The sequence below is a fragment of the Nicotiana tomentosiformis genome, chromosome 8 (assembly GCF_000390325.3).
Source record: "Nicotiana tomentosiformis chromosome 8, ASM39032v3, whole genome shotgun sequence".
Taxonomy (NCBI): Eukaryota; Viridiplantae; Streptophyta; class Magnoliopsida; order Solanales; family Solanaceae; genus Nicotiana; species Nicotiana tomentosiformis.
The window spans coordinates 20,977,896-21,003,458 of record NC_090819.1 but is presented as its reverse complement, the minus strand read 5'-3'; the positions used below and the strand labels follow the sequence as shown (position 1 = coordinate 21,003,458).

General features: G+C 35.5%; 2 protein-coding genes across 3 annotated transcripts; one reads left to right on the top strand and one right to left on the bottom strand.

Annotated features, from left to right (window-relative positions):
• The first annotated feature begins 3,975 nt into the window (after positions 1 to 3,975).
• On the top strand, positions 3,976 to 4,903 carry LOC104101676 (calcium-binding protein KIC). Its single transcript, XM_070182163.1, has one exon. The coding sequence runs from the start codon at positions 4,045 to 4,047 to the stop codon at positions 4,567 to 4,569; it is 525 nt and encodes a 174-aa protein (XP_070038264.1). The 5' UTR covers positions 3,976 to 4,044; the 3' UTR covers positions 4,570 to 4,903.
• Positions 4,904 to 6,784: 1,881 nt separating this feature from the next.
• On the bottom strand, positions 6,785 to 10,249 carry LOC104101677 (serine/arginine-rich splicing factor RS31). Of its 2 annotated transcripts, none has more exons than XM_009609167.4 (6): positions 10,118 to 10,249; positions 9,643 to 9,766; positions 7,840 to 7,952; positions 7,482 to 7,711; positions 7,145 to 7,390; positions 6,785 to 7,041 (listed from the first exon to the last, which is right to left on the bottom strand). In XM_009609167.4, the coding sequence occupies exons 2-6, from the start codon at positions 9,746 to 9,748 to the stop codon at positions 7,011 to 7,013; spliced, it is 726 nt and encodes a 241-aa protein (XP_009607462.1). In that variant the 5' UTR covers positions 9,749 to 9,766; positions 10,118 to 10,249; the 3' UTR covers positions 6,785 to 7,010. The 2 variants fall into 2 exon arrangements, with proteins under 2 accessions (XP_009607462.1, XP_009607463.1); XM_009609168.4 differs by having other exon boundaries at positions 6,785 to 7,038.
• Positions 10,250 to 25,563: the final 15,314 nt, after the last annotated feature.

Sequence of the window (25,563 nt, the reverse complement as noted above, 5' to 3'; positions counted from 1 at the left end):
TTCTTTCTTGTGACAAGCGAACAAAGCATTAGTCGAAATGAAGTTCGTTGGGACTGCATAAGTTCAACAATAATACATGGATAAGTATGTATAAAGAAAGAACTATTTTTTTAAAGTATTTATTACACCAAATCAAACAGTCTATAAAAAATAATCTCAATATACTAATTTCAACACTACTAATACATCCTATTCAATTCAGTATTATTCCTATACTTTACCAAACCCCCTAATAGTATTTCATATTTACTGTGTAAAGGAGTTCGACGTAATATTCCTCAGTCCTCCATAATTAATACTACCTACCCTAAATAAAGGATTAAAAATTACAAAAAGATACAAGAGAGAAGAAGTTCCATTTACATGAAATTCCTATTATTTTTCTCTTATTGCAGCCAGGAAGAAGAGTCCAAACTGCTAACTATTTCTCAAGGTGATGTGATAACTATGCATAGAGAATATACCATACAACATGATAAAACCAACGGGTTTTATTTATTCATTTTAGTTTCTAACGTATGCTCAGACATAAAGCAAATAATAATGGGAGAATAACACAGCACCACTTTGGCAGGAATATATATATTCGAAGATATCATTTTCACACATGTATTTACTTGAAAGTTCTCATTGTAATTTGTATTTATATATGTTTGACTAGACATGATATTCAAAAATGTAAAGAAACACTTGTGAATCTATGATGTTAAATTAATGGTGCGCATAACACATCAAGAAATTCTATGAATTTTATGATTTTATATGAAGGAGTATTATTAAGGGTAAAAATAGAAATATTATTGAAATTAAAAGCATACCAAATATAAATATATATATATATATATATATATATATATATATATATATATATATATATATATATATATATATATATATTCTTTTATGAACAAGACTAAAAAGGAAAATAAAACTCATAAATAAAAACGGATTGGATGGAGTATTATATTCAGGTAACGTAGACAAAAAATATATATAGACAATTATTTATTATTATAAGTCATCTTAATTTGACAGTGTAGAATTTTGACATTGTTAAGAGCACAAAATTTGTCATCCCTCAAATAGTCTGAACTTATCCCACAAGGAATTTCGCTACTTTAAGACCATTATAATTACATCTATCATTCATCGGGGCTTTGATCATCGGCTCCCGTGTCATCGGGTCACCAATATGTAGAGACGTATCCAAGTTGAGGGATATGGGTTCACGTGAATCCATACTTATCTCCCTAAACTATGTATAACAATGTTATATTTTTTTAAAATTACTTAAATATATGTGCGTAAACTAGGGATGGGCATATATCGGGTATAACCGATAGCCCGAACTGATAAAATGCTATTGGGTTATTAATATTAGGTTATTGGATAAATGGTTCGGTAATGGTTTAATATTATTTGATAATTGGGTTATTGGTTCGGGTCTCGGTTTGCTAATTTTATTAACGGTTTAACCGGTAACCCAACAAGCTTTATCAAAATTATAATTTTACCCACTAAGTATATAAAGCTACCTTATGACTTCATTCTCTCATTCTCTTAATTCTCTATGCAGTTAATCCTTAGATAAGTTTTAAACTTTTCTGACTTTCTCTTCTTCATTCTTTATTTTAAGTTTTAAACTTTAAAAAATTAATTATTCAGTTTTTTTTGTTTTTCTATTTGTTTCTTTTGTTGCACTGATTCTTTAGCATTTACAAAATTAGAATTTTATTTTTTCCCTGTGGATTATGCTCGCATGTACTGAAAGAGTTTGTAAGATTAAATTGTTAAATGTCTTAATACTTACTCCTAACTTATAACTTTGAAAATTGAGATCATTTGTTGGGATTTTCACATGCAAAGAAAGTTTTCTTTTCTATAGTTAGAATTTAATCCCTTTTTTTTTTTGTCAAGAACAAAAATTTAGTTCCTTTCTCTTAACGGTATGATCACGATTTCTATAACAAAAATATAAAATTTTCGATATTTTTTATTCTTATTGGGTAAACCGATAACCGAACCAATAAAGATTGATAAACGACTAACCGATACCCGATAACCGGTAATATTCGCAACCGAACCGAACCAACCGAAATCCACCCCTAGCGTGAACCCATGCTCAAAGACTCTTATGGTGCAATTATTATTGGGTGCACCTCTACAAGTGAAATTGGCAGTTCAAATTCCACTCTGAACGGTCTTATTTTTGGCACAGAGTATAGATATGTATGTAAAAATTACAAGAATTTCAAAAAGAATATAATTTTCAACCTATAATTTCAAAAGTGTAGTGGGTTCATGGTAAGAGACTAAAGTTAAAGCCGTCAAATATAAATTTTAGATCCACATCTTCACAATAGTGCACTCATCCTTTTGAAATCCTGGATCCGCCTCCGTCAATATGAGATTAATTGTGCAACCCAACATAAAAAACAGCTGGACAGGAAGATAGGCTAGACGGAGCAGTAGCTGGTTTTGAATATACAGAAGCTAAACTTAATAAATAAATAGGGTATAGTCCATACATAGGAAAAACAAGACATAATAGATATAGAAAGAGAACAAATGTGAGGAAGCTTCCAAGAAGGAGAAGTATTAGCAAAAGTTTCGTCGTGACAGTTGATGTGCTAAAGTCACAAGTCACCTCCACCATTCACAATTCCTATGAACTTTCCTCGAAACCCTCTTTTTAGAATAAATTAAAAATGATCTTCTCCAATAAATCAGTGGATATAAATTATTTATCAGAAACGTATATGATGCTGTTGACAACTTCAAAACAACTTCAAGTACCTCATCCTTTCCTATTCATTCGGTTACGGAGCTAGAATTTTTATGATGAGTGTTAAAATATAAATATTTAAATACAAGCAAAAGTTAAAGAGATTCAACATATAGTATATATACATAAAAAGAAAAAATTTACCTATTTATATAATATAATTTTTCGACAAAGAGGTATGATCGATATCTACCTGTTACATGTGCCCGGCCACTACATTCAATAACTAACCGAAGAATAAGTTCTTTTAATTTTAAAGTTTGTCACCCCAAGAATTCGGGTGAGATGAATAACTAAATGTTTCATATTGAGTCCTGAAAAAGAAAAGAATTCTTGTAGGGAAGCATTTTTCATTTATCGAACCTTATGCCGTGCGAATCTGAGTTAGTCGCAAACTTAATGTGGACCGTAATGGAAAACTAAAAAAAAATCTAAAGGTTATCATCATTAAGATAATTTGTCTACATTTTGTTGAGTTACAATAATCTATAGAAAGTCCAATATCTCTGTTAAATTAGCTACTTATATAGGAAAATCGGTACAAAGAATATATTTTTGTTAAAAAGCATTTGGAGATTTTTTTTTCTTTTCTTTTTGCGGGATGAACATTATTCTTGCTTGGTAGAAGACTAGAAGCTGCTTTTTGCAAGTACATTTATGTAATTTCAGAAACAGGAAAATTTCATACAGGAGTAGTGTAAACCGCTCTTTGAATTTGAAATATAGAAGAAAGATAGTATAGTATACCACCAAAGGGTGTGTGGGATTGTAAATATCTTTTCAATCCTTAACTAAAGATTTGGGTTTCTCGTCTTAAAAATGAAGTCGCCTTTAACAAGGAATATTTTACCCCAAAGTGATGGAGTACTTCTCAACTCAACCGAAAACCAAAAAGAATAGTCCTAAATAGTATTTCATCCCTTTATTTTCTTTTTAGTCTGTGCTAAAAAGAATGATCACTTTTCATATTTGAAAATAATTTACTTTTATGCAATAATTTATAGTTACACAAAATATATGTGTCTTATTTTATGCCACAAGTTCAAATATCTTTTCTTTTTTCTTAAATTTTGTGCTCAATCAAATATGTTCACGTAAATTAAAGCAGATGGAGTATTAAATAAAAATAGCATCAGTAGATTACAAATTCGAGGCCATACCCAAACCATCCATTCAGAAGGTACCATTTGATTTAATATGGACCATAGGCTACATAGTCCATCCCCACTCTCTTTTCCCTTTCCTAACTTCCAAAATCAATGATCAAATCCTTGCCAGTTGACAATGTAACAATACTCATACTTCCACAATATTCACGAAAATACTTACTGTTAGATAGCACTATAAATAGAGTTTCCAACTTTCCTTGTGCCAAACAATACCTTTTATTCATACCATTGCTTTTCTTCCAAAAAACAATGGCAAGTAAAGTTGGTGAAGCAGCAACAGAATATCAAGACCTGTTACCTGTGATGGCAGAAAAATTGGACGTGGAGACGTTTGTCGCGGAGCTATGTGGAGGATTCAGGCTACTAGCTGACCCGAAAAATGGCTTGATCACATCGGCGAGTTTACAGAAGAATTCGGGGCTTCTTGGAATGGAAGGCATGAGCAGAGAAGATGCAGAGGCTATGGTAAGAGAAGGAGACTTAGATGGAGATGGAGCATTGAATGAAACTGAGTTTTGTATACTCATGGTTAGACTTAGTCCAGAAATGATGCAAGATGCTGAAGCCTGGCTTGATAAGGCACTCCAAAGAGAGTTGGCACAACCCTCTTGTTGAGTTTGTTATTGTCTCATTCATTCTCACTTAATTTGTCAATCCAAAAATATGAAATGAAAAAATATGCTGAAGAGCTAGCCTTCATTATTAGTATATATGATGGACTGTATCTTAAGTCAATTTGTTCATAGATTTGTGTCCTAGTTGATTCAATTATGCAATATCAAGGAGAGATCAGATAATAGGAGTGAATCGCCAAAATTAATACAGGTTCAGATTTGGAAGTTACAAGTTTCAAATGTTGTAACTTAGATGTACATAAGTCTTATGATTCCCGTCTGCTTCATTGATCGTTTCTTTCGTAAAATATATGTACTTTTTTCGGTGTTTTAAATTCTTATATGCTCTTTCTATTTCGTATTCTCCTTGTCTCCTGCCGGCCTGCCCTCCCCCATCCCAACCCCCTTAATATATAATTTTAATCTCTTTAATTCTAGCTTGATTTTCAAGAGAGGAATGGATAAAATATGACAGTTTGATAAAAGAAAAACACAATTTGAGACTATTATCTAACTATACCAAATTTTCCTAAACTGCAAGAATTTTCTTTTGTGACTACACGTAGAATCTTTATTGAGGTAAAACTATGGGTGTTTAACGGGCAGGCTGGACACAAAAAAAACAGCCCGTCCGTTTAACGTTGCGGGATGTTAGTGGGCTGAGTTAGCGGGCTATACTTTTTTGGATTTTTTTTTTCCGTACGGGTTCGAGCTTAGTGGGCTGTTAGCGGGCCGTGGAAATTTTTTTTTTTTTAAAAGTAAATTTTATTTTTCTTATTCAATGTTATTGATACTTAAGTGTTTGAAAACTTTTAAGGCTTAGAATTAAACTTTAAAGTTTAAAGTTTTAAATTTGAAATTTGAATTTTATAATTTTAAAATTAAAATTTGAAAGTAAGCGGCTACAAAAAATTATTTAATAAGAACAATAGGCAATATGTAAGGATCAAGCTCCGAAAACTTTCATTTTATATTTTTATTGAATAATATATAATACTTCAAATTAAGTTGCAAGTTCTTTTTTGATTTTGTTATTTTTGAACTTGCAAATTAAAAGTTTACAACAATTATAAAAAAATAAAAAAATTGTACATTACATGTTTTGCATCATTTTTGTAAATTCATACATGTCAACATGAGGTTCTTGGTTTCCGACATTGGTTGAATCAGCACCATAAACCATTATATCTCCAATTTCTTGGTCCTCCGCTTCATCTACCTCGTCACGCCCTTGATTTCGTCGTTATGATCTTATCCAATCTATGAAGCACACTAGAATTTTCAAAGCGTTGTTACCCAATGAATGATGGGTATCTCCTAGTTGTTGTCTTTCTTGGCTAAATGCGCGCTCTGATGCGACTGTTGAAATCGGCACATTTAGCACGTCTCGAGCCATGGCCGAAAGAACAGGAAATTTATTTGAGTTGCTCCTCCACGAACCTAGTGGTAGAAATTCCTTTGTGCGGGGCTGTGCTGACTTTTGCAAGTAGAATTGAAGTTCATCAATATTCCTGCTACTGGTTTGTTGATGCTCCCCTAGTGTAGACCAAATCAAATAATCTTCAACCCCATCATTATCATCCAAAGCACTGGTCCTAGATGTTGAAACTGAACTTGAAGGAATATTTAAATCTACAACAGCAAAAGCATCAACAAATATTAGCATAATAATTATATAATATTTCTAAATGTTTGTGTAGATCAGAAATACAAGCAGTTGGTCCATTAAAAAAAAAAATTTTAAAAAAAAAAACGTTAATAAACGGGCTGAACCGTTAACAACCCGCTAACGGGTTAACGGGCTAAACCGGGTTGTAGCCTGTTTACAACCCGTTAAAGGGTTTAACGGGCTTAGCGAGTTCAAGTGCAACGGTATCAAAAAACTATTCGTTTGAAACCCGCTCCCCGCCCAACCCGTCCCAGCCCGCCCACGCTACAGTACCAGGCTGGACCGGGGCCGTAAACAGGTCAGCCCAGCCCGATTAACAGGCATAGGTAAAACATTGGCACGAGAACAGAAATAGAAGAGAAAGCGGTCTGAGGTGTTGAGAAACAGATGGAAGTGACTTGAATCTTAGAACACTTTCTTCAGGAATACAAAGATACCAGTACAGAACACAGACCCTGCACCTTTTCATTTTATTTGTCTATTATCATGTGAAGCCTGTTAGAAATGTAAAAAGTGTGCTAAAACTCATTCGCTAAACTTCACACAATTCTGCAAAACATGAGCTAATGGATTCAACATGCACATGCAATTGATTCTACTACGCAATGTTTTCTGACAGCTAAAATTACAAGCCACAATCCACCAAGTTAAAAGCAACAAAATGCAATCCACTACATTGGTGAAAGACTGATCTTCCCCTACACAACAGACTGCACCAGCCACCCAAGCATTTACATTATGACAGCAGAAGCTCTCCCAGATAAAGTACTGACTCAAGTTCTCGACCTTCGAACAGGAGACCTGCTGAAAAATACAAAAGATAAAATGTGAACAAATGTCTCCTACTTGCATCAAGAAAGAAATGACAGTTAAAAACCAAATAAAAAAAAGGAAAGTTTTTTTTTACCTGCGATACCTTCCATAATCTGGACTATTATTGTATCTGTCATACGATGGACCATTACGAACAGGACTATGAGGTCGGCCATAATCTGGACTAGGTCGGCCCCTGCGATACATCGGGCTTGGTGACCTCCGATAAGGGCTATCCCTTTGCCTGCCATAATCTCTTCTAGGGCTGTTATATCTGTCCCCTCTCTCATCGTCATCCTTCAAAGCATACTCTACAGAAACCACTCTGTCCAAGATCTTACTGTAAAATGTATTAACAACTCACTTCTTATAAGGAAACAAACAGATAAGATATTGCAACCATTAGAAATAGAATGAAATATCCTACTAACCTCATGTGTGTACACTCCAAAGCTCTTGTGGCATCCTCCTGATTGTCAAACTGCACAAAGGCAAAATTGCGACGTATGCGAACATGAAGGACATTGCCGTACGGTTCAAAGTGTCTTTCTATATCTCGGGTTCTAGTACAAGTAGGGTCAAAGTTTATGACAAACAATGTTTTGGTTGGTCTCTGGTTTCCACCAGACTTAGGGCCATCACGGTGTCTACCACGTTCACCCTGTCAATCAAAGTCGTCATAATTAATAAGATGCCAATTATCAAGAGATCGTACTTCCTTTCGGGGGAGGAAATGTCTAACGGATTGCATTTCTCAAATTTTGGGAAAGATGAAGACAGAAACATTACTTTTGCCCATTCCACTGATAGACGGCGCCTTTCATACCCAAATGGCATGTTGTCAGTCCCACGGATGGCATCTGCTGCATCTCTCTCATCCTCAAAGTAGACAAAAGCAAACCCTGTAGTTGTAAACAGAGTTCATTATAAGGCCGAAAGAACAGTAAGATATGGTCTCTCTGAAGACTTTTCGGTAGAGTATACATCAGCTAAATCAAAGTTCTCATCTCCTTCAGAAATTAAATAACGTACAACACCTGCAAGTATGTGAGGACTTGAGGAAATTAAGGTGGTAGAGGCCTTGCATGAACTAGATCATGATGATGATGATGATGATGATGATGGTCAAGATGAAGGCTTATTAAAGGTTTAAAGTCAAGTCTGAGTAGACATTGCTAAGCATGCATCACCAATTTCACAGCACGATTTGAAAATTGGTAGACATGGCATGATATAATTCATTGATCCTCTTATTAGTAGTGGTAGGCATGGAATGATGAACCGACTGATCCCATCATGATCATTCTTGTGATAAGCCAACATGAGCATCGAGTAAGTGAATGACAGAAGATCGATGCAAGAAATGCAGAACAATTCCATCAGTGAGAAGGGGGAGAGCAGGCAGGCAGATAGGTTTCCTTGCATTAGAAGTTTTTTTGGCACAGGAGTGTTGAGCCATGATAGAAGCTCTTTTTCCTTAGTAGATGTGCCTGCGGCAAAATAAACACTTGAATGCGGAGATCTTCTCCAAATAAAATATTCGGTTCCACATTATGTCTTGACAAGTCACATGTATCATGCGTACATGCTACACAAATATAGTCAAATAGCTAGGTAATTTTGTTTAACCAAAAATACTTATAGTCAACTATCCCGAGAGGGAAAAGACTATAACTTATAATGCACCTCAAATAAGAAAATACTTTCCAAAGCGGAATGATTAAACAAGATATGGATTAGATAAGATCCCAAAAAGATAACACGATAACACTATCAGACTAGTATACAAAAACTTTCCAACAAATAAAAAAAAAACTAAAGTTCATATTGTTGAAAATGTAACTCACGTTAACAATTTCATAGAATGAAGTCATTAAAAAATTTCTACTATTCTTTCTGTGCCAAGAATTGCGAGGATCATGATCTCAAAAGCAATGCTTAAAAAGGCGGAGGCACATGGCAGGGTGTTTTAACTATCATCGGATAAGCCTAGGTCTCTTGAGCCCCATTAATTTCTAACTTACAAAATTTTCAAAAATAACTAACATATAAAAATATACTCCTACTAATCATAGAAAACATTTCACACAAGTTGCAGCCATATACTTAAAATAAAATAAAATGAAGAAGTTATATTCTGTCTAGAATATGCAATCCAAGGCACGCGTAGAAGACCCCTACCCAACACATAAAGCATGCAAGGGGAAAACACACAGCATTATCTCCATGAGAATTAAGCCCCAACTGGTCACCTCAAGACCAGTTCAGGCGAGTCACAACTTTGCCTTTTAAGAAAATGATCAAAAGAAAATCTAAGAGAGGTTCAGCAAGTGCCCACTGAGTAGTCAACCGATCTTAGTCTCAATCCCAAAAATAACACAAGGACAATAAGTAAGCAAACCCTCTACAATAACTAGTACTAATATGCCTCGGTCCCAAACAAGTTGTACACTGACCACAAATTCCATTTAAACAAATCTCATACCAATACTATGCAATTACAAAAAAGTACTACTAGAAGTTAAGATATTTTCTAAAACGTATAAATATCTTAAAGGCTGAACATTAAAAAAGAGAGGAAATAAGCTATACCAGATTTCATGTCAACGCGCTCTATTCTTCCATACTTGGAGAAAAACCGTTCCAGTTCTGATTGGCGGGTATCATACTCGAAGTTCCCAACGAAAATAGGCCTCATCTTCACCACCCGTACAACCTAAAAGAACTCAACAAATAATTTTTCAAGAATCTGATCAAACAGTTAATACCAACACATACTAACACCATTTTGCGATTTTTTTTTACAGTAAACCCTAGTTCTTCATATGCTTATATTCTTCCTATCTTAAACCCTAATTTCAAATGACAAGTTATTGCAACGAAATGGGCAAATAAAGCAGAAAATCGGTTATTTTATCCTACGTTTTTAACAATCAAAAGACCCTACATTACGATAATCTTTTACCAGAAAATCAAATAAATTACCGAAGTTTTATGTAAGTAAAAGCCTTAAAATACAATAATACAATAATTTAAAGTATAGCACAGGGTAAAGAGAGGACATTACCTTTTTTACGAACAAGGACTGGAAAACCCTAACAACCAAAGAAACGTGTTAGAATAGGATGGAGGGAGTTTATATACTGGATTTTGCACATTTGGGCCCATTTCTTAATTAGACTATATGGGCCGGATCCAGAAAGGGAAGGGGTTGAATCGGCCCTAATCGTAGTATTAACCCATGGTGTACAAAGAAAACCGATAAATTAACAAACTGCACACAAAAAACCGACAAACTGTATCGCACCGATTAAATCCAGTCAAATTAAAAAAATCAATTAGTGATTTGGTTAGATTTGGTTTAGTATTGAAAAAGAGAACCCCCACAATTATTGATTTAGTTTGATATTAACTAAACAATTAAACCCAAACCCGACACTATATGTATATAATTTTTAAAGTTATATTGTATATAAAAATATTTATTATAATATAATATGTAAGTATTTCTTTCACTTTATTATATTTTTTATTTTTTAACATTTTAATACCATGTCTGAACTTGCAATTTTAGCCCATTATTGTAAATGTTAAGGAACTTAAATAAAGCCCAAACTAAGATCATCTTTAGTGAAATTCAAACATTAGTGAAATAGCACCAAAAATTTTAACTAAATAACATAATTTGAAACGGTAAAGCAAGTGCAACTTGATTTGACGCAAAAATCCAAAAAGCTTATTCCGGAAACCTCACCATTATCTTTGGGAAATATTCCTAGCTATACTATAATAGAAATTTATTTATCACTTTTATTTAATTTTGCATCACATTCTCTCTCTTTCAGCAACTCTCCTAAAAATTTGAATTTCATCTATTTTTCAAAAGATTTCACGTCCCATTCTCTCCCTCGTACTTATCACCTAAAATTGGTACTTCTCTCACAATGCAGATGAAAATGGCAAAAAATTTGCCTCTAAAATTGAGCAACGGGTTTTCTATTGACATCCATTAAAAAGTTTTAAAACTTTGAATTTAATATTCGAAATTTATAAATTTGTGATTTGTTTAGATTGAGTGTTCTTGCAACTGATAGAGAATATATCTTGTAGTTTATATCTCAATTTTGAGTGAAATTGATTAACAATTTGTTTGGATGGTTGTTACCGGTTGTATTGTATCGTATTGTTACTTTAAATATAATGTTTGTTTTGATTGTTACTTAAATTTTATTGTATCATATTGTTAAATTCGTCGTTACATAACCACAAAAAGTGTCACCTTATGGAACGACATATTTGGTGTGGTCACGTTATTATCTTATTTTTCTCTCATCTTGCCCTTTTTTATTATTAAAGTATTTTATTTTATCCTTTACCCTATCTTTTTATATAATAATATTACCTAGTACCTTAATTTTATTTATAATATTACAAGTTTATTCTTCATATTGTTGTGTGTATGACATCATGAAATGACAACAAACAATATAATCTATCCAAATATTGTATACGTCAAAACGATACGATACGATACAATACAATACAATACAATACGATACGATACGATATGATACAATACAATACAATAAAATACAATACAATACAATACAACAACAACAACAACGACCCAGTGAAATCTCACTAATGGGGTCTGGGGAGGGTAGTGTGTACGCAGACCTTACCCCTACCTCGAGGAAGTAGAGAGGCTGTTTCCGAAAGGCCATCGGCTCAAGAAGACGAAAAGAGACAATACAATACAATACAATACAATACAATACAACCATCTAAATAAGCTGTAAGTTTAGAGTTGGTTTTAGGTAAAATTTTATATTGAAACTCAAAGAAAATGAAGTTGCAGGAATTGGATGATAATCTATATCTATCTATATCTATATCTATATCTATACTATATTAAAAGTACGAATGCCCTTAGCGAAATGTCGTTCGCCTTTTTTATCCCTTTAAAATTGAATTCACACATGACAAAATAGTCATTTGATTATTCTACTAATATTAGAAATAATCATTCAACTAATTTTCCAAGAAACAAATAATTGTCATTAATTAATTCCCTACTATTTAAGAATAATCATTTAATTATCTAAGTCTAAGTAAAATAAAAGAAAAAAATCTTTCCAATAAGAATCAAATACTTTCAAATTATACCTTATTAAAAAGGAAATTATAACTTTTGTTATGAGAAAACTTTTCCGCAATTTTGCTTATTTGTCAAACAAAAAATTAGGAACATTTAATTTTACCCTTTTTATTTACATTTTAGATTGTAGAAATGTATGTTTCCACTTTAACACAATTTAATTTATTTTTTGGAAGTGCCAAGTTTGTCTAATTTAAGTAAGAAAAGAACTATCCTTAGATCTCTATAAAATTAGTTTTAATGCGAATTTATTTTCAAAACAAAGAATATTATAACTCAAATAATTATTTATGAACAAACATATTATTGTAACATTGACATTTCCTCCTACTCTTCGATTACGTACTATTTCTTCAAAACAATATACATCTAAAATAATAAAACTATTTTATAATGAATAATAGGTCAAATTAAAGCATATTCTTTGTATGAAAATTGAAGTTGGACATAGATTTGTGATATATAAAAAAAGTAGTATTTGAAGTTAAGTTAAAAAGGGTATTTAAAAATCATGTAAACCTTTTCATTTGTTTCCTAAAAAAGGTTTAAAGGTTATAGACAGATTGAAATACCGTTGTGAGCAATGTTAACACGTTTTTTTTTACTATAAAATTAGCTAAACACAATCACTATTCTTTAATTTAAGGAATTTACACTATTTCTTTTTAATCTTTGCATTTATAATTCACGATACTTTTTTAATAATATTTATGCAAATTTAAAAAGGTTTTACTCATGACACGGAATACACGCACAACGCGCGTACAAAGTCCCTTAGCGAAATATTATTCATCTTTTTTATCATTTTAAAATAGAGTTCCCCATAAACAAAATAGTCATTATCATCTTATTACTTTCCTAATATTTAGGTTTTAAATTAACTAAAATTTTGACTATTAAATCTTTTCTTATTTGAATTATGTAAAAACTATTAATATTTAGGAGTTTAAATCTTTCCATAACTATAATATTCTTAATATACAATAGAAGAAGGAATTATAATCGGATGTCCATGACTTCTTTAGAATTCCTTATTGTCATAAAAAAGAATTATTTCAAAGAAAAATATAAATAATTCGTATTCTTTTATTTTCTCATAATAATCAAAAAAATTAAAATTGGACAACTAAATTGGTATGAGAAAAGTAATAAATACTCTCTGGTATAATAAAGAAAATTCTATTTTCATACTTTATTTATCTATCAATATTTATACAATTACACAAACAAGAAACTTCAACACAAAATATAAATTGACTTTCTTACTCTTTGTAAGTAAATTTGATGTTCGACAAAACTATAATTACAATTAATTTTTAGGACTTCATTATTTATTTTATTCGTTGTTTGGCCTTTTAGTGTTTCTTCCTCTAAATCGTATTATAATTTATCATTTTCAAGAATTTATTAAAAAAAAATATTTTTATTTCATCACACAATCATATTATTTAATATTAATATTCATGTAATTTTCTTTAAATCATGTACTCAAACATAAGGTACACACGCAAAAGCGTATCCTAAAACTAGTTGTATGATAAATGTATCACAATTATTTTAGAAATATGTCATAATTATATTAAAATTGTATGTGTCACGACCCCAATTTTTTCCCGTAGAATGTCGTGACGACACCTAGTCTCTAAAACTAGGTAAGCCTAACAATATGCGAAAACATTAAAATAAAACTTAGAACCTCAAAACTCCAATAATTTCATAAATAGAATCTATAAACACAATGCGTACAACTCTCCAAAACCTAGTGAAATGTAAGTCACAAGCTCTAGATACAGTGTTGGGCAATCCTATACATCACTGTCTATAAAAGTATAAAGAAATAAGGAAGAACAAGATAGAAGGGGACTCCGAGGCCAGCGGGCGAGGGCAAGTGTATCTTGAAGTCTCCAAAAGCAAGCTCAGCGCGCTAGTACTGAGACTGATAAGATGTACCTGGATCTGCACAAAACATGTGCAGAAGCGTAGTATGAGTACACCACAACAGTATCCAGTAAGTGCTAAGCCTAACCTCGGTAGAGTAGTGGCGAGGTCAGGTCAAGGCCCTACTAGAGATAATAAGAAAAACAAGACAGAAGACATAACAATATAATGATAATGACAAAGGAAATGAAACAATAAAGATCCTACGAAAAGTTAACAATACGGAAGCAATGCAGTTAATACAACATGAAAGGAGAACAAGGATTTTACATGTTAAGGAAACAACAACCAAAACAAATACAACAAATAGAGAAAGATCAACAGGGGGCCCTACCGAGGTACCGCCTCGTAGTCCCAAATCATAAAAGCAACTCACAGTCTTTTCTTATATCACCGCAGGAGCCTTTACATTTAGTTTTGTAAATCATTTTTCCGAAATAGCACCCCGCGTTTTAGCCCACCTTATCACACTGCATAGCTTCTAGTAGTTCCCCTACTAGCCACGCGTATCAATCCCACCTTATCTTACCGCATGCGTTTCAACCCTCAAACCTTATACCACCGCATGTGTATCTATGGTAACAATGGTACGGCAGAAACCTCGTGCAAATAGTAACAACAGCACGATAGAAACCTCGTGCAAACAATCAAACAATCCTCTCAACAATAACACACATGCCAAAATATAACAACTCAATAAAATAATATTTTATAACTTACACTTTGCCTCAATAAAAACCACGGCCTTTGCAACTCAACACCAAATTCAATAGCAAGATATTTCAAGTGACGGGTAGAAAAAAAATCCAAGGTCCTAGAGAGGATGATTACCCATTGGGTATAATTATGGAGTACAGTTTGGTACAAATGAGACTTGAGAGGATGTTGAAAGTGGGATTTAATAGACAGTAGTACAGATTAGAGCATAACCTTATCAGAAAGTACAAAAGTAGTTATCATGTTTTATGGTTATCGGTTTACCTCAGTTACCAGTTACCATTTTAAACATGCCAAAGTATAAGCGTTTTAATTCAATCAATTCAAACAGCCTACCCATAACCACTTTGCCTCAAGAGTCGACTCGTTACTACTAAGCACCCTCAACTCCCGCACTCACCCAACAAGAGAAGTTAACAACATTACCGATCCATCATGAGACCATGTTCCCTCACCAACAAACAAGAGAGTGAATATAAAAGTAGTTCACGCATTCAAGTATAAATTTGAACATAATTTAAAGACATCACACAATTGAACAAAAGTCACTCACTCTCGCAAAGAAGTTCATGTGCATCCCGTGGTCGTACCATAGGTTTGCCCGTAGTGTATATCTTTACTAATCTAAGCTAGCCAAGTCTGGGATCAATTAAGGCTTTTCGGGTTGTAATGTAGGCTAAGGAACGGGTAGGATAATTTAGTAATATTGACTAACCCTCTTAAGTACTTTAATACACTACACTCGACAATCGAGCACATATTCTTCTCAACCAATTCACTTTGCCACAAACCATACACAATATAGCCCCTTTTTCAAGTAAGTACCTATATATCCCCACTAGCACGAATTAGGAAGATTAGGAGGTGTATTTATTTTTCTCTTTTTGAATATCAACATTATTTGTAATTCTTTCCTTATTTTTTTTCTTCTTTTTCTTCTCTTTTTCTTTCTTTCTACACACACTCCTTATATTAAGGTTCATCATCTAGTGGCCTTTTTATAACTTTAGGGCACATTGTGGGCCCTTCCATGGTTTTACTCAAAAATTACTTCCCAATATCTCACCTTACTTCGTTAGCGACTAAGTGCCTTCGGAGGTAAGGGTTCAACAAGCTTAAGTTAAGAACAAAAATAGGGACACGACTTATAATGTGGGTGCCAAAGAAAAGCTCTACAGGCTCAAAGGGGCTAACAACGGAAAAACTTTATTTGTAAGTGACAAGAACATTTATGATCAAGCAAAGAACTGCCTACGTCATCTCCTAGACTAGCACAACTTAATGATTTCGCTTTGATTAACACACATGGAATGTTCTAGACTACACAATATAGCACAAAATATAATGAATCCTTACACACATGTTGTACATGACTCAATCAAGACGGTTCTGTTTAACTCTCAAGTCAAGCAAGCACATACAGTTGAGAATTTTAAGCAATAATGCAATAGATGACATACAAGTCAAGAAATTGAGAAAATGCATCACAAAATTGGTTATTCATTTCACTTAGGCATCACAATTCAAATCAAATACAACAGGAAGACAGAGCGCATGCCATAGCCTGAATGTACCAGCACCAAATATGTCAATGCGTATCTAGAGCAACTCAGTTTTCTTCCTATCATACTCCTAAAAGATAAAACCAAAATACCCGGTACAAGCTATACCCTTGGAAAAGAACCGACACCCAAAGAAAAACCAAGGGAATTACTACCTAACTATACTAATAAAAATAAAAAAAAATATTTTTGGTATTTTTAATCGGACCTTAATCCCTCAAGAAAGTTGTCCAAGAGATCCATCGTCGGGAAAAGATCGAGCTTTTCTGATTTATTTTTTCATTTTTTTCTTTTCTTTTTCAATATTTATCTACTACTCTACTCTAGACTACTACTAACTACGAGTTATAAAAAGAAAAATACTGACAAAGTTTATACAATTATACTACACAGAAAGTAATTCCCCCACCCCCACATTTATTTCATGCATAGTCCTCGATGCATATAAAATATCAAAGCAAAGGTAATGTGGGAAGAAAAACTCTCTGCTACTCTGACCCATCCGGGTAATACTCAAATATTTTATCATCAGAACGCCCACCGGCCGAAGCTCCGAGCTCATCATCATCTGCACCAAGCGACACTAAAGCATCGTCCCCGTGACCTCAATATCACCCTCATTATCTGATCCTTTGTTTGTGTTCTCATCTTCTTATGGGTGAATGGGACTGCCAAATGTGATCCCCAACATCTCGTTCGAAGCACCAGACAACTCAGTGCACAGTTGCGCCCGCTCCCCATCAATCACTCCAATCCGGCTCATCATCAAATTCATGGAACTGAAGATATACCTGCTAAAATTTTCCTCATGGCCATTCCGAGCCACCGGGGTTAGCTTGGAAGTGGTATATAGCAATGTCATGATGTCCATTAATCCTCTAGGAGCTTCCACCACCTCATCATACCCAGGGTACTCAGGTAAATCCCGAAATAACATATACTGGATTAGAATATTACCATAGAAATACCTTTTGATCTTCCACCCGAACTGTGTGCAGGCCATCTCTCCCAACATGATCTCACCAACATTGACTGACCACCCAGTCATCAGAAAATAAATTAAGCACACCCGAGCACGAGTGCATCCAGTGTTATATTCCACTGGGCAGTCTTGTTGAAATCAACTCGGAGAAGCTCATTGTGGGTATTAACCTTGGCGTGTGTACTTGGAATTGGAATCTATGCCACAAAGAGTGTGACGAATAAAAGTGTAGCTCGGGCACCTCACAAACTTCAACAAAATCTTCGGGTTTGGACTGTCAACCCCTAAGAACTTGCACAAAGATTCCCTGTTCTGTTTCACCTCCTTTCCTCTGACCCATGACATGCATTTGTGCTCATTCCAATTTGCATACAACTCATTTACCATGCTCAAATTAGCATGTCCGGGACACTCGAGCAATTTATCCATCTTCAAACTCTTCAATCTTGCCAGCACCTCAGGGAAGTTCCTGTCCAAAGCGGTCACATTGATCCCCACTTTAGAGACATATCTCCTATACAACTCGAAGTTGTGATACCATTGGATTGCATCCTCACGAACTAATTTGAACTTGGGTCATGGTCCCGGGGGTACAGTTCCAGACCCTTCAGCAACTTGCTTTTCTTTGGCTTGCCGAGACGACCCCTCACCTTGCTTGCACCTTTTCCTTTACTAGCACCATTACGAGCCATTGCAACTTACAAAACAATCAACTTGAATATGAGAACTAATCAAGAAATCCGCCTAAGGTTAAAGTGGAAGTCTAAGATGACTCCACACTTAGAACCGAAGGCTCTATGCAATATACTCACAATAGTTGTCTAACAAACACACAAGTATTACACCACAAAGACAATAGGTACTTAAGACTTCCCCATGCCACACAATTATATTCCAAGTGTCATACCATAACAAAGCAAGTGGGCGACTATAACAATTAGACTTAGTAGTATGGCAAGCAAGAAACACGACCCCCAATTACTACAACTAATACACGACACTAACCAATCCTAACAAGATGATACATCATACATAATTCATACAAAAGGTCGTGGGTATGGTGGTTATGGCATGGCAATCATGGAATACAAGCTTTGGCCATTGTCAACCCACCCCAAGACATCCCACACTTAGCCCAAATTAGAATACAAGAACACTCATTTACTCAGACATCACCGATGCATAAAATATTTATTCAAGCATTTTATCGAACATGTGGTGGGCATCAATTTTGTGAAACTTAATTCAACAATGGTATAGCATGTTTACCCTCCAAAATTTGAATGAAGTAGAGGGAATTATAGTTTACTACTCCATGTATCACATTCACAACCAATTTTCAGTAACCAATTTGTATTTTTGCACAACCAGCTAGCCACCATATACTTCAAGTTCTAACAAACTAACTAAGGTGAAAGTGGGGATGTGGTTCTAATAATGGGGGAATGTGGGTAATAATACAAAATAAGTAGAAAGAAAGTGAAAAATAAGAGGAGAAAGGAGGGAACATACCCGGTAAGTGAGAGGAGAACAAGAAAGAAACTTGAAAAGTTGAGAGAGGGAGAGAGATGCACGGGGAGAGAGAGAGGAATAGAATAACGGGTGAGAGGGAATTAGTGGTTAGGGTTATTTTAATTTTTTGGGTAATGAGTATGGTTTATTAGAAGAGTGAAAATGAGTATCCGGGTCGGGGGTAAAAGAATCAATTAAGTAGTAAAAATGAAAAAAATAAAAAATAAAAAAATAAAAAATTACCTGGTACCCAGCCCAGCCCGTCGCACTAGCTCAGTGTTGGCTGGGCAATTTTCGACTATTTTCTATGCGCCAGGCAGCGCGACGCGCTAGCCTGGACGCTGTTTTATTTTTGTTTGAAGAAATCCCCGACTCCCCCGAATATTTTATACATCTATTAAATATTCCATACCACTTCTACCTATGATGTCTACGACTATGAAGAAAACAAATATACTCATCTACTCTAACTAAAAAGAGAAAAACTAATCTACGAAAGCAATAAAAATTGGGCTGCCTCCCAACAAGCGCCTGATTTAACATCGTAGCACGACGCATGACCTCGCTTATTCATCAACGAGTAGCACTTTGGACTTCTGGCGATCAATGATACCTCCCCAATAGTTCTTGACCCTTTGCCCATTCACCAAAAATTGCCTTTTACCATTTAAAGTGCGCAACGCAATTGTACCATATAGGTTGACGTTCACCACCTCAAATGGACCTGACCACCTCGATTTTAACTTCCCAGGAAATAACTTAAGCCTGGAATTGAAAAATAGTACCTTTTGGACTAGTTTGAAGTGATGGGGCTTGATACGCCTGTCATGTCATCTTTCGGTTTTCTTCTTGTAAAAGTTAGCATTTTCATAGGCATGCAACCGAACTCATCTAACTCATTCAACTGTAAGAGCCTTTTTTCGCCCGCAACTTCCAAGTCCATATTCAGCTTCTTGACCGCCCAATACTCCTTATGTTCAAGTTTAATCGGCAAGTGACATGTCTTCCCATACATAAGCTTTTACAGAGATGCCCCACTTGGCATTTTGTATGCAACTCTATATGCCCACAAGGAATCATCTGCAGCCCAATCCTTCCTGTTTACACTCATTATTTTTCTAGTATTTTCTTTATTTACCTATTGGATACCTCAGCTTGTCCCCTTATTTGCGGATGATACGCAGTGGTAACTCTATAGTGGACCCCATATTTGGCTAGAAGGTTATTCAGCAACCGATTGCAGAAATGTGTTCCTTCATCACTAATCAAAGCACGTGGAGTCCTAAACCTTGAGAATATGTCCTTCACAAAAGTGGCCACTACCTTGGCATCATTGGTCGGAAATGCAACAGCCTCCACCCATTTGGACACGTAGTCCAACGCTAGAAAAATTTACTTGTTTGCTATAAATAATGGGAATTATCTCATGAAGTTCATGCCCCACACATCAAAAATCTCTACCTCCATGATATTATTCAAAGGCATCTCCTGCCTTCTTGTGATTGTTCCTGTTCTGTGACACTGGTCACACTTCTTAACAAATGCATGAGCATCCTTAAACAATGTTGGCCAATAGAACCCCGACTGAAACACCTTTGCAATCGTCCTATCGCCTCCATGATGGAACCCATATGGCGAGGCATGGCAGTCATACAAAACTTGTTCCACCTCTTTTTTCAGGAATGCATCTCCTCATCAATTGATCAACATACTAGCTGTACAAGAATGACTCATCCCAGTAGTAAAAGTTTTCCTGGCCTCAGATTGGATTTCAAGGGGGAGAACTCTACTCACAAGATAGTTCACATAATCCACATACCATAGGGCAGTGTCATGTGTGATGGCAAAAATGTGCTCATCAGGTAATGTCTCCTTAATTTGTCCACCTTCCTCCATGTGCTCATGATTTTCTAGCCGCGACAGGTGGTCAGCTACTTGGTTTTTTGTGCCCTTCCGATCTCGTATTTCTATGTCAAATTTCTGCAACAATAAAACCCAGCGCATCAATCTAGCTTTGGATTTTTTTTTTCGAAAATAAATACATGATTGTCGCATGATCCGTGTGGACTATGACTTTTGTTCCCACTAAGTAGGCCTGAAATTTCTCAAATACCCACACAACTGCCAATAGATCCTTATCAATGGTGGTGTAATTCATTTGTGCATCATCAAGAGTCTTACTCGCATAGCATATGGAGTAAAACATCTTGAGCTTCCTCTGGTCTAGCACTGCCCCAATAGCATAGTTACTTGCATCACACATAAGCTCAAATGGCAAGGACCAATCTGGTGCCACAATAATTGGTGCATCCACCAATTACTTCTTAAGTTCATCAAATGCCTTCTAAAATGCCTCATCAAATTTGAATCTCACGTCCTTTTCGAGCAACTTGCACAGAGGAGTAGCAATTTTAGAAAAATCTTTAATAAAGCGTCTATAAAAAACTCGTGTCCCAAGAAACTCCGGACACCCTTCACAGATATGGGTGGGGGTAATTTTGCAACTGCCTCCACCTTTGCCTTATCAACTTCAATGCCGCTCTTCGAGACTCTATGACCCAAAACGATGCCCTCTTGCACCATGAAGTGACACTTCTCCCAATTCAGTACTAAATTTGTTTCTTCACATCGTGTCAAGACTTTGGCCAAATTTTTTAAACAATCGTCATAAGAAGACCCAAAGACTGAAAAGTCATTCATGAAAATTTCTATAAAGTTTTTCACCATATCGATGAAAATGGCCATCATGCACCTCTAAAGAGTGGTCAGTGCATTATAAAGACCGAATGGCATTGGCTTAAAAGCAAAAGTGCCATAAGGGCATATAAAGGTCATTTTATCCTAATCCCTTGGGGCTATAACAATCTAATTGTACCCCTAATAACTATTGAGGAAGTAATAGTACTCATGCCCAGCCAACCTGTCTAACATCTGGTCAATGCATGGAAGTGGGAAGTGATCCATGCGAGTTGCTTTGTTGAGCCTTCTATAGTCAATGCAGACTCTCCACCCCGTCACGGTGCGAGTAAAAATTAGCTCATTTTTCTTATTTTATAAAACAATCACCCCACCGATTTAGGCACACATTGCACTGGGATTACCCAATTGCTATCAGAAATAGGGAAGATGATACATGTATCAAGCCATTTAATTACTTCCTTCTTTATGACTTCCTTTATAATGGGATACAACCTCCTTTGTTGCTCAATATTGTGATGGTTTCCATCTTCCATAAAAAAATTTATGCATGCAAAATGAAGGGCTGATTCCCTTAATATCAGCAATTGTCCACCCAATGGCTCTTTTGTGCTCACGAATCACCCTTAGCAGCTTTTCTTCTTGAAAATTGGTCAAGATGGATGAAATAATCACTTGAAAATTTTCAGCACTCCCCAATTAGGCATAGCACAGGTGCACTCGTAGAGGCTTGAGCTCCAGTTTTGGAGCTTTTTCAACAGACAATTTAGGAGGAGTCAGTGTAACTAGTTGATCCAACTCCTCGAATCTCCCAGGACCATGAATATACTTGCAACCCATGTTAAGGACTTGCTCAATTTCTTCCACCAACTTGTCTTCAACTTCTTCTTCATCCCTTAATAAAGCTCGTTCAAAGGGGTCTGTGGGGCTCATATAAGGTATCACTGAGGTCACATCATTTTCCACCACAGAAATCATGGATAATTCTTCATAATGGACTAGAAGTTTAAGTTCTTTATAAACATTGAAGACCTCCACTCGATCACCAACTCTCATTGTCATTTTGCCTTCACAAACATCAATAATGGCTCGGCCCGTGGCTAGGAATAGATGCCCCAAAATAAATGGGACTTCCTGATAAGGCTCTTAGTCCAAGATAATGAAATTAACAGGGAATATGAAAGATCCCATTTCATCTTCAATCACCCCTTCTGGACTAGCAAGGGAACAATTAGCCAATTGCAAGATCACAGTAGTTGGTCGCGGCTCACCCAGCCCTAACTACCTGAAGACAGATAACATCATCAAATTGATGATCGCTCCAATATCACACAAGGCTCACCCGACTGTGTGGTTACCAATCAAAATTTGGATAGTGAAACTATATGGATACTTCAACTTTTGAGGTAGCTTGCTTTGAATTCTTGAACTATATTCTTCAGTGAGTGCCACAGTCTCGAAGTTGACTAACCTTCTCTTATTTTCCACTATGTCTTTGATATATTTTGCATAGTTGGGCACTTCCTGCAAGATGTCTACCAACATGATATTAATCTGCACCTACATCAAAATTTCAAGAAACTTCTTGTACATTGCATTATCCTTCACTTTCGGTAACCTCTGCGGGAAAGGGGGTGGTGGCTTAGCAACTACAGGTGATGGAGACTTTGACACCCCCTCTTTGGCTGGACTTTCTACTACAGTCTCTTCTAGTACCTTATCTTCCACATTGACCAGATTCTCAGCAAATGTGACTTGTTTTCTCTTTTTGGAGGGGACTTCTACCAATTCTCTCACATTCCTTAGAGATACAACATTAACATTAGCCTTAGGATTTTCCTTAGTGTCACTTGGAAGGGCCCCAACTAGATGAGTATTTTGGACACTGGCAAGTTGCCCCATTTGTCTCTCTAGATTCTAAATAGCTGCTGAGCGGGCGCCGCTTGGGCCTGATGGTCAACCATCATTTTATTTAGCATCTCCTCAATATGGACCATTGAGTTTGTTGGTTGTTCAACCTGTGGTGGTTTATATTGCTGTTGAGGAGCTTGTGGCCTGTACGGATTTTGAGTACCTTGATTTCTACCCCAAGAAAAGTTTGGGTGGTTTTTCTAGTTTGGATTGTAGGTGTTCCCATATTGATTTGCCTTGCTTCGATTTTCATTACCCACGAAACATACAGAATCTGGATTTGCTGGGCATTGATCGCTCATATGTCCCTCCCCAACAAGCTTCATAAAATGTCTGAACCTACTGCACTGGTTGAGCTTGTTGCTTATTGATAACCAGGGTCATCTTATTGACTTGGTTGGCCAATGTGACAACTTGCGCTGATAATGCAGAAACAACATCTAACTCAAGGACCCCTACGAAATTATGGACTGTGTGTCTGCCCATCTCTCCTTGCCAATCAGGATTACTTTGGAGAATTTGTTCAACAATGCATAAATCTCATCAAAACTTTTCTCCAACACTTGACCTCCTGTTGCAGTATCTACCACAATCTTGGTCTCAGGGTGTAGCCCTTCTATAAAGGTATGATCCAACACTTCTTTAGTTTGGTTGTGATGAGGACAATCCCGAAGCAGCGCCTTGAACCTCTCTCAAGCTGAATATAAGAACTCGCTTGACTTTTATTTAAAGGCGACTATCTCACTTCTTATCTTTGCAGTTTTGCCTGAAGGGAAGAACCATGCAAAAAATTTACAAGCCAAATCATTTCATGATGTAATAAAATTAGTCTATTCCGCCTTCAACCATCTTTTCGCTTTGCCTAACAGAGAGAAAGAAAATAGTGTTAGCTTCACATAGTCCAGAGTGACTCCATTAGTGATATGTATATCACTAATCTCCAAGAAGTTCATAATGTGTTATTGTGGATCCTCATTTGCTAGACCCATAAATTGCCCGTTTGCATGTAGCAGTTGGATCAAGCTCTGCTTTAGCTCAAAGTGCCTAGTGATTCTAGATTTCATGGTGCTAGAGGTGACATTAGCAATGCTAGGCATCACCACCTACTGAACTGACATATGTTGCTCGTATGCCATGTCTATAGGTAGTTGAACAAGTGCCTGAAGATTATCTGTGTCCCCTGCTTCTCTCAACCTCCTGTGAAATGTTTTCTAAACTTCTTGGTCAAAGCCTTGAAGTCTATCTTGGCTCATGACCCTTAGCATTCAAACAAAGTTCCCGAAGCAAAGCAACTAATGAGAAACATTAGACTTGACGAAATAAACAACAAACGTTAAATCTAGTAAAGTAGTCAATATTCAAGTCCCCGGCAACGGCGCTAAAAACGTGTTGCTCCCAAATGCACACACAAGTATACGTGGTCAACAAGTAAAATAATGATAAGTCGAATGTTGAACCCACAGAGACTTGTGTTTAACTACCCACTAAATTAACTCAAATTGTTATTCAGCCGAGTCAATCAAAGTTGAATGGTGTGATTATAACTAAGCAAAGAATGTAATAATTAACTAGTTTAGCAAGTAGTTAAATGGTTGTTGAGAATTCAGTAGAGATGAAATTTCAGGGTTGTGATCGATTCACCAATCCTATTGTATTCTAATTAACTCTTCTTTTTCATGTAATTCACTTATGGTTGCTAATTAATCGAGTAATTACTCTCGTAGTATTCTCTAGAGTTACTACTCACCTATTCAAAACACATTAATGCATATATTCCTATGGAATCAATCTATCAAGAATGCATTAAGATCATGTTGTTAAATTAAGCATGTTGATTAGGTATATTCCGATCCTAGACACAAATCCTCCCCCCACATTAGAGTTAAGATCATGCTCTCTTCAATTCTTCTCTAATCTAGACGTAGCTTTCCCAAGTATAGCATAGATAGTAAATAAAATGTAACTGTTGGCAAGATAATCAAGCAATGAAATACAAAATTAAAGAAACAATCATATATTAGCGAATTATAATTAAG